Raw genomic sequence first — 10,501 nt, 5'->3', positions numbered from 1 at the left:
GCCAGGTTTCGTATTTTCGTGTACAACGTTACCGGCTGATGCCGTTGGAATTGATTGTTGAAATATATTTTTTTACATCTTTTATTATTAAGCTTTGTACTTGTAACTTTGTAGTTTTCTTTCGACTCTTGTATTTCTCAAAGTTTGAAACCGATATTTTATGCATAAAAAAAGTTCGAACGTTCAAAAAATGTTGAGGTTCAGAAAAAAGATGAAATAATTTTCAGTGAAGTTCCTACCAAAATGCAGTACCTAAACGTACTTTCTTGTGCTCTAATACATTTCCCAAAGTTTCAGCTCGATATTTTATTCACAAAAAAAGTTCTTAGGTTCAAAAAAACATTCAGTGAACTGAAAAACTGTGGTCGGTAATATAGGTATTTAGCTGTGTCACATGCCTTTAAGTTCAAAGAAAATTCAGTATACTGAAAAAGTGAGGTCGGTAATGTAGGTATTTGAGTATGCCACATGCCCCTAAAAATTTCGAAAATTCGCCTGTTCCCTAAAAGACCCATTGTACTGACCATGGAATTAAAAAAAAAAAATTACTGAAAAACCTGGAAAAGTCATAGAATATTGAAAAAATGACTGGAACTCCTTTTATCATCTCTATTTCCAAGTCTTATTAATTTAGTATTTTATAGAGAATTATTTATTTAAAAATTGGAAAAGAAAATTGAAGGAAAGGACAAATATCAGACAAACTGTAAGAATTAAATAAAAAGAAATGGAAGATTCAATAGGAAAAGCAGAAAGAACAAGAAGATGTTGCAGAAGAAACTCGCGAACTGATTAAATTTTGATAAATTTGAATAATTTTATTATTTCTTGCGATCTAAGAGTCTTATTTTAACTTTGTTGAAAAGTTTTTTTTTGATTACTATTATTTTGAAATATACTTTAAATATTTGCATAAATAATTCTACTATAATTGATCTCAAAGTAATAACGAAAAAAATAATATGGTTATGTTTACAGAATACTTTTTTTCACTTTGATAAAAATATTATTGAAAATCTTTTGAATTTAATGAAACTTATTGATGAACTATTATCATTGCATTACAATTTGTTACCATTCAATTTAGTTGACCGAATTTAAAAAATGTAGACCTGGAAATTTTTCAAAATTATACCTGGAAAACCTGGAAAAATCATTGGAATTTTTGTAATGAGACTATTGTAGCAACCCTGAATATGTTAGAAGGATAGATTAATTAAATAATCAAATGATATCGAAAATATAATTAATCATTTCTTGAATTTGTCTTTGAAGTCCATGAATTTGAACGATAATTCGAAAAAAATATATTTGATCTACTTATATTAAAAATTCATTGCATATATTTAGGTGAAATAATGTGTTAACTACATTAAATTCAATTTAAACCGCTTCAAATTCCTAATTCACTCAATTAAAAGTCATAAACAATAAAACTTGTTTTTAGCAAAATTCAAGAATTCTGAACCGAAAAGTTGAATTTTCAACTAAAAATACGAATTTGTAACCAAATTCAAGAATCCTGAACCAAAAGGTTGAATTTTCAACTAAAAAGAATGATTTTAAAACAATACGATTAATTTACTACCATATAAGACGATGTTTCATAAAAACATGAATTTAAAAAAAATTACAAAATGTTTTTTATCTAAAATTCAGCATTTGTCTTAAGTAAACTATTTTGTTAAAAAAAAATATTTTTGTTGATGCACAATTTTAATTAAAAATTCACCTCTTTCGTAGAAAAATCGTTCTTTTTTGTAGGAAATCAATCTTCTTGATTGGAAATTCATCTTTTTGATTGAAAATGCAACTATTTGGTTTGGTCAAAAATCAACAATTTTGATAAAACCTTCAACCATCGGTTGAAAAATTATCTATTTTGTTGAAAAATCAACAATTTTGATAAGAAAAATTCAACTGTTTGCTTAAAAATTTATTTATTTTGTTCAAAAATCAACAATTTTGATAGAAAATTCAACTATTGGTTGAAAAATTATCTATTTTGTTGAAAAATCAACAATTTTCATTTAAAAAATCAACTATTTGATTAAAAATGTATCTACTTTGTTCAAAAATCAACAATTTAGATAGAAACTTCAACTATTTCGTTAACAATTTATTTAATTGTTTAAGAATTAAAATATTTTCGTAAAAAATTGAATTATTTGGTTAAAAATCTATATGTTTGGTTGAAAATTAATTTGTTGGGTAAGAAACCCATCTTATTTGTATGAAAATTCGGAAATTTAGTTTGAAAATTTAAGAATTTGGCAGAAATGTTTGTCTGAAATATCAACTATTTTGGTAAAAAATTAAAATATTTATTGGAAAAAACCTGTTTTGTTAACAATTCACATTGCAGTGCTAAAGCTAACTTAAAAATTTAACAATCAGGTATAAAAATAAAATATTTTGTTGTAACTTCATAGTTTTAGGATGCATTCAAAGTTATGTTATTGTAAATGACAATAATTTTTGTTTAAATTTAAAAATATCAACTATTACTTTTTTTCGCAGAAGATCGAATTGTTTGGTTGAAAATTAATTTATTTGGTAGAAAATTGGTCTTTTTGGTATTAAAATTCAACAATTGGGTTGAAATTATTTTTATTCTTGACAGAAAAATCTTTTTTGGTTAAAAATTTGTCTTTTTTAGATGAATTCAACTACTTTATATTAAGATTAAAAATCTGTTTTGATTGAAATATCAATTGCTACATTTTTTGTTGTCGCTGAAAAATCAAGAATTTTGTTAAAAACTCATTTCAGTGTTGAAACCTAACTGTTTTGTGAAATTTTGTCTTTTTGGCATGAAAATTCAACAATTTAGTAGAAAAATAAATTATTTTGTTGAAAAGTCGTATTTTTCGGATGCATTTAAAGTTCTTTTTTTCAATATAAAATGAAAATCTTTTTTGTTTAAAAGATCAGTTATTATTTTTCATTGCACATTATTATTTTGTTAAAAAATCAAAAATTGTGTAAAAAAACATTTTACTTTTCATTTAAAATTAGCAATTATAAATCAAATATTAAAAACTAAATAATTTTAAATTTAATTAGCCTTGAATTAAACTGAAAAAAGTCTTGAATCATTAATACTTCAAATTAACTTTGAACGTTACAATTTTAATTGTTCTATTATCCATACTCAATTTAAAACTGGAAGAGATTTAAAAAAATTAAAAAATAAATTTAGATTGTCGAAGATTTCGAAATAAAATTTCGAAGCTTTTTAAGGTTTATTGAAGCTTTACAAAAAAAATTTCTGGAAAATTTAAAATGATTATTCATTTGAAAAACTAATATTAAGAGAACATTTAAACAGATTTTTAATCAATTTAGAATTACAAATTACAAGTGAACAATGATCGATTTTTAAAATAATCGAGACAAGTTTGAAATATATTGAGATGGTTTGAAAAGATTTCAAACTAATTTAAAAATGTGAAAATATTTCAAAAAATTTGAAACACAATGCAGATTTTTGAAGATGTCGAACACAAAATTTATAAGCTTTTCAAGTATTTTAAAAGGTTCTAAGTTAATAAAAAAAAAAAACTGTACCAAAATTCTTAGAAAAACTGACAATAATTTTTGTTTAAAAAATTAAACTTAAAATAATACAAACAAAACAAAAAAAGTAGGAAAATTCGAGTTATAATCTTAATTCTACAATTTAACTAATACTGCCAAAATACATATTTTGCACCAATTATAAATTAAAAACAGCTAATTTTATACAAAAACCATTGAGTTTTCAACCCGAAAATATTCATCAAGAATATTTTCCACGAAAAAGTTAATTTTTAACCAATAGTTGAATTTTTGAACCAAAGTGACGAATTGTTTTTCGAAGAATGTTGAATTTTTAATCAAGAAAGATAAAATTTCAGACTGTGATCCCTGTGATGGAAAAAATTGAGGAAGAATTTGATTTTTAAAAAATCTTGGCTTACCCTAGGAGACTCTGCAAGTCGCAAACAAAGCGATAGACGTATCGCTTGCCGGCGGTCTTATGTATAATATTCTTGTCGTAGTAATATCGTAAACCACGACTGAGTTTCTCGTAGTTCATCTTGGGCTTATTTTTCCGAATTCCCCATCGACGAGCTACTTCGTCCGGATCTGTGAGTTTGAATTCCCATCCATCGCCGGTCCACGATATGAAACCCTGACAAGACTTGTCTGTCAGAAGTTCCAGTAGAAACTGCCACAGCTGAATGGGACCAGAGCCCGTGAAACACGGACCACTTCCTAAAATCGAAGAAATAACATTTAGACCAATTATTTTTACCAAATTCGAATCAAAATCGAATCAAAATCGAATCAAAACCCATTAAAATCCAAATTCGAATTCGAATTAAAATCCATCTCACGAGATCTGGCAGAGACGATTTTCTTGTATGCATTCACTTTTAAAATTCTACCTTCCACACTAAAGTTAAATTAAAATTAAATTGTTTAAGCTTAAATTAAAATTAGTTCTCTCACTCAATTTAGAGAAGAAAAATAGTTTCATACATTTCATGAAATAGTGTCGAAATAATGTTTTTTCTTCGATGCACCGGTCTTCTTTTAGGCGAATTTAATTGGTTTTTATTAAAAATTGAGCCTTAGTCTTAAGTAAACTATTTTGTTGAAAAAAAATTGTTTTGATGCATAATTTTTATTTAAAATGCACCTCTTTAGTAGAAAAAAATCGTTCTTTTTTGGTTGAAAATTAATCTTCTTGATTGGAAATTGATCTTTTTGAATGAAAATGCAACTATTTCGTTAAAAAATGATCTACACTATCAATTTTGCTTCAAAATTCAACTATTTGTTAAAAATTGATCTATTTTGTTAAAAAATCAGCAATTTTGATTAGAAACTTAAACTATTTGGTTAAAAATGTATCTATTTGTTGAAAATAAACAATTATGTTAAAGCCATCATTGTTAATTAAAAATGCAACTATTTTCGTACAAAATTGAATTACTTTGTTAAAAAATTATATTTGTTGTTGAAAATTAATTTGTTTTCCACGAAACCCGTCTTATTTGTATGAAAATTCGGAAACGATTTTGTTGTATGTATTCACTTTTAAAATTCTGCCTTTCAGACTAAAGTTAACTTAAAATTAAATTGTTTAAACTTAAATAAAAATTTAACTCTCGGGCTCACTTTAGAGATGAAAAATAGTGTGAATATTGCCACAAATTTTATGAACGTTTATTTAAAATTTTATTATTTACTTTTTCAAAATTTCTATGTATTTATCGCAAGCTTCTTCCCATTTGTCCACTTGAATGTGAATTAAATTAACATAACATAATAAGAAAATCCTAATATTTTTGGTTAAAAAGTATACTATTAATCAATTCCTTTGTTGAAATTTTGAATTCGATATTCAAATTGCATTCATTTAAAAATTCAGTTTAAAAAATTCGATATTTTGGCTTCAAGTTTCAGTAATATGATTTAAATTATTTTTCTAGCTTTTGACTGACCAAATTTATTAAATTCAAATGCAAATATTTTGTTGAAAATTCATGTTTTTGGTTTGAAAATTTATCTTTCTCTACAAATTCGATATTTTTTAGTTAAAAAATGCAACTGTCTGGTTAAAAATTAATTTATTGCGGTTTATTATCGCTGTTGCTGGTTAAGTCAACTGTTTTATTTATTTTAAATACAAATATTTATTTTTTTAAACATCAACTATCATCATAATTATTAATATCATTTTTATATTAAATCACTATCATCTCTTTTGATATTTAGAAAAACTATTTTCTTTTTTTTGTTAAAAATGCAAATATTTTTTCGTTTTAAAAAACAAGTATTAAATTTTCTTTTGAGAATTCATAATTTTAGTTGGAAACCTTTTTTTTGTTGAAAATTAGTTGATTTTGTTGAAAATTAGTTTTTTTTTGTAAATTGATTTATTCAACTGAAAATTAATTGATAATTTAAACATTCCATAACTGGTTGAAAATTCGTCCTTTTTGCTAAAATATTAATCTTCTTGGTGACTAATTCATTATTTTGGTTAAAATTAATTTTTTCGGTGGAAAATTGAATTATAAGGTTGAAAATTTAATTATACGGTTGAAAATTTCTTTGGTTGGAAATGCATTTTTTGTTGTTGAAAATTTACATTATTTGCTTGAAAATTATTTTTCGTTTGCTGAAAATAAATTTGTTGATTGAAAATAAATTTTTTTTACTAAAAATATGTCTTTTTAGTCGATAATTAATCTCATGTGTGGAAAATTCGAAGATTTAGTTAAAATTTCCTTTTTTTCTTTAATATTCATAATTTCATTTAAAAATTCATTTCTTTGAACTAAAAATTTAACTTTTTCATTTTTTGTAAAAAATTCAGCTGTTTAGGTGCTAAATCAACTAATTTATTGAAAATTCGTTTCTCTTTGGAGTGGAAAAATTATCTTAGTAGGTGAAACTTCATCTTCTTGGTTAAAAATTTAACAATTTTGTTGGAGATTCATTCTTTTTATTTGCAATTTTTCCTAACTGAAAATTTAGCCATTATATTATTTTACAACTGTATCTTGTTTAGTTGAAAACTCATGTATTTTATTTAAAATTGGCGTTTGTGGTAGAAAAATTAATCTTTCCAGTTAAAAAAACAAACTATTTGGTTACAAAATTCTTCTTTAGGTTTCAAAATTCATCTTTTTAGTTGAAAATTGATTTCTTTGGTTAAAAATTTATTTTTCTAATAAAAAATTTAACTATTCAATTTTTTGCTGAAAAATTTTCTTTTTTAGTTGAAAATTTGATTGGAAATTCAACAATTTGGCTAAAAATTTAATTTCTTAAATATTAATAATTTTTTCAAAAAAATGATATCTTTATTAAAAAAAAAACTATTTTGTTGACAATTTGTTGTGTTTTTTTTTTACTTGAAATATAATTTCTGTAACTGAAGTCATATTTTTGATTAAAAATGTAAGTATTTGGTTTAAGTTTAATAACTGAAAAAACTAAAATATATATATTTTTTTTATAGAAAATCCAACTACTTGGTTATAAGTTAAACTAATTTTTCATCCGCAAATCATCCGTTATTTTTTACCAAATAGAATTAGAATTCACAAAAAAAATAGTGATCACAACTTCAGAAAAAAACTACGTAATTGACGCCACTTAGCGAACAAATTGGAAAATATTTTTTGAGCAAAAGTAAAGAAATAAATGGCATTAGCCGAAAATATTGAGAAAATAGTGTCTTAGGTACATTTTTTTTTTTTTTTTTTGAAATAGTAGAAAAATATTGTCTTTGCTAAAAAAGAAAAAGAAAAAAGTTGCAAAAAATGTCAAAAGTTTAGAAGAAAAAAAAGAAGAAGAAGAAAACGCACCTGTGTAACCAGCGAGCATTGAGCTCTGAAGAAGCGGCTTCTGGTCGGAATTGTTGCCAATGGCTGAGGGATGATGAGGATTCGAGGAATCCCGAGGTCCTAGCCCAGCTAGGAACGCGGGATGGTGCTGAAGGTGCTCGCTCAGAGGACCCATCGATCCCCATTGTTCTCCTCCGCCAACTCCACCACCACCACCACCACCGCCTCCAGTCCCACTTCCGCTTCCTGGTACCGTCTGGAAGGACGATCCATCGTACTGGCCGTAACCTTCGCTATACCCTTCATGATAACGACCTACAATTGAACATCGATTCATTTATTAACAAAAAAAAGTTCTATTTAATTCTTCAGGGTGGCCGCAAGCAAAACTTCACCTTCAACATTCCCTAACTTTTCCGGTACCATTAATATTATTCAAGACCAACAAAAAGGACTTTTTTTTTAAAAGAAAATAGTTTAATTTTCAAGAGACCGAATCCATTTCAAATCAGACAGGGCCCTATACTTGAAATCGCAGAATCTCTCGAGGGCGAAATTTAGGCGATACGCATTTTTACGATTTGCAAACAGAATTTTTTCTAAAAAGTTATGCGTATTTGAATTTTGTGCTTTGTTTTTCAAAAAACCGGAATTTTCTCTTTAAACCTCTATAGCTTTCGGCCTAATTGAGAGTAGTTTTTTTCTGAGAAAATTAAAAATCGATTTTCTCAACAACAAAAAAACCCACCTTTAAATTTTTTGTCCATTTTTTTTTTTTTTAAATTTACTTCGTTAATGAAGATATCTTGTAAATTTGACTCTTGCTATATAACTTTTGTACCCAGGAGAATTCTTTTTTATTACAAATGAATTTTCTACTTTTTCTTCGAAACAATGATAGGTATGAAAAAATGTTAAGATAAAAGTTTTCACGTCTAAAAAAGTTCTATGAAAAACGTGTTTTGTTCTTTTGCGATATTTTTCTTAGTTAACGAAAAAAATTAAAAAAAAAAAAAACATTTTTAAGGAAGACAAAATTTTTCCCGACATGAAAAATGACTTAGCCAGCATGATGCTACTAAAATACTTTTCTTTTATTAGCAGAAACTTAAAAAAAAATAATCAGAAAAATAAAAAAGGTAGGGTTATCCAGAAAATCTTTTTTAGTATTTTCTTCAAATTTTGAAAACATGAAAATAGTATAATTTCGTGAAAACACCACCTTTTCTATTTTTATAAATATATTTTTCAAGTTTCTACTAATAAAAGAAAGGCATCTTAACAGCATCATGCAGAATAAACTATTTTCAAGGCCGGGAGCATTTTTTTCCTTAAAAATGTCGTTTTTGAATTTTTTTCCTGAACTATAAAAAATATCACAAAAGAACAAGAGAAAATTCGTTTGAGACCAAAAATAATTCTCCTGGCTACAACATTTATTAAGCAAGCATCAAAATTACAAAATCTCTTTATTATCGAAGTACAAGTTCAAAAAAAAATTGACAAAAAATTTAAAGGTGAGTTTTTTGAGAAAATCGATTTTTAATTTTGTCAGTAAAACCTCTACCATTTTATTAATTTTGAACCTTTTTTCAATATTCTGTCGGATTTTGAAAAACAAGCACAAAATTCGAATACGTATAACTTTTTAGAAAAAATTCTCTTTCCGATCTCAGGCCTGACAGTCCTTTTAGGACCAATATACGGACCAAAGGATACTTTTTGTCACTCTCATAGGGTGCTTTTTTCGCGCTCAAATGATTACAAATTCAAGATAAATTCATAAGACTTTTAAAAAATTCAAGTAAAACTGAAAATAATACAAACTAATTGGAAACATTTTAATAACAAAAAATTCCGTTGATTTTCGTACAATTAGAATATATTTAGAGGAATTTATGACAAAAAAAAAAAAGAATTCGATGAAATTCATAAAAATTTAAAGTGTTTCAATAAAAAATTTTAATGAATTATATGAAAAAACTTCGTTGAATTCAGACAATTTGAAATGAACTTAGATAAATTGAAAATAATTCAAAAGAATTGAAAGAAATGCCTAAGAATCAAGATGAGGGATAAAAACTTCAGGATCAATCAAATTAAAACTTAATAAAAAATATTTAAAAATCCATATAGTTGAATAAATTTTCAAGAATGCAAGTAAACTAAACAAATTCTAGCGAATTCCGAGGAATTAAAAAAAATAGGGTTAGTTGATAAGAATTTAGAGTGAATTCCAAGAAACCAAGACCCAAAAACTAAAAAAAAATTTAATTAATTGTAAATAATTTTGAAAATCGAACAAAAAAAACCATTTATTTAAGTCAAATTTAGAATTTTGAAGAATTTAAAGTAAATGTGAAGAATTTGATGAAGTTCATAAAAAATCAAGCTAAATTTAAAAAGCAATACAATGAATTCACAAAAATTCAAAAATGTGAAAAATTCGTTGAATTGAGTAGGTTTGAAATGAGATTAGGCAAATAAGAGAGAATTTTAAAAAATCTACAATAATTCAGGATAAATTATTAAGAATTCAGGATGAATTAAAAAAATAATAATTTCCTAAAATATTATTAAATCCCATAAAATTCTATTAGATTCATTTCCTGAAAGCCTGGAAAATTCTTTATTCTAAAATTTCTAATTTTCTACTAAAAAGATTAATTTTCAATCGAAAATGATATATTTTTAATAATAAAAATGTAATAGTTGAAATGTCAGCCAAAAAGATTTTATACCAAAAAATGAACAAATTATCAACCAAATTCATAAATGCTCATTAAAAAAAATTTCCACGAAAAAGTCGAATTTGCAACAAAATACGTGGTTTTAACCAAAAAGTTTCATTCACAACCAAAAATTTAATAGTAGATATTTTAAACAAAACAAAAATTAATTTTAAACCAAGAACAGTTACATTTAATAAGAAAATACGAATTTTTAATAGAATAATTTAACCCTCAATTAGTAAAAGTATATATTTAACCTAATCGTTGAATTTTTAACTAAACAGATGAATTTTCATCCTAGAAGATTAGTTTCCAATCAAAAAAGATATATTTTTAACCATAAAAATGTAATAGTTGAAATTTCAGTCGAAAAAGATGTTCACTTTGAACAAAAAACAGTTGCATTTAACAAAAAAAAAA

At 25.1% G+C, this 10,501-nt stretch overlaps 1 protein-coding gene across 3 annotated transcripts in view; it reads right to left on the bottom strand.

Moving 5' to 3' along the window:
- Nucleotides 1–10,501, bottom strand: part of LOC117179522 (ETS-like protein pointed) — a 249,344-nt gene that overhangs the window by 3,110 nt on the left and 235,733 nt on the right. For all 3 annotated transcript variants that reach the window (XM_033371404.1, XM_033371403.1, XM_033371405.1), the window contains 2 exons: nt 7,371–7,664; nt 3,963–4,260 (listed from right to left, as the gene is read on the bottom strand). In XM_033371404.1, coding sequence (XP_033227295.1) covers nt 3,963–4,260; nt 7,371–7,664 — 592 coding nt within the window. The remainder of the gene's footprint in view (nt 1–3,962; nt 4,261–7,370; nt 7,665–10,501) is intronic.

Source organism: Belonocnema kinseyi, chromosome 9, assembly GCF_010883055.1.
Source record: "Belonocnema kinseyi isolate 2016_QV_RU_SX_M_011 chromosome 9, B_treatae_v1, whole genome shotgun sequence".
In the NCBI taxonomy this organism is placed as follows: Eukaryota; Metazoa; Arthropoda; class Insecta; order Hymenoptera; family Cynipidae; genus Belonocnema; species Belonocnema kinseyi.
The sequence above is the reverse complement of the archived record's forward strand: the minus strand, read 5'-3'. Positions and strand labels throughout refer to the sequence as shown.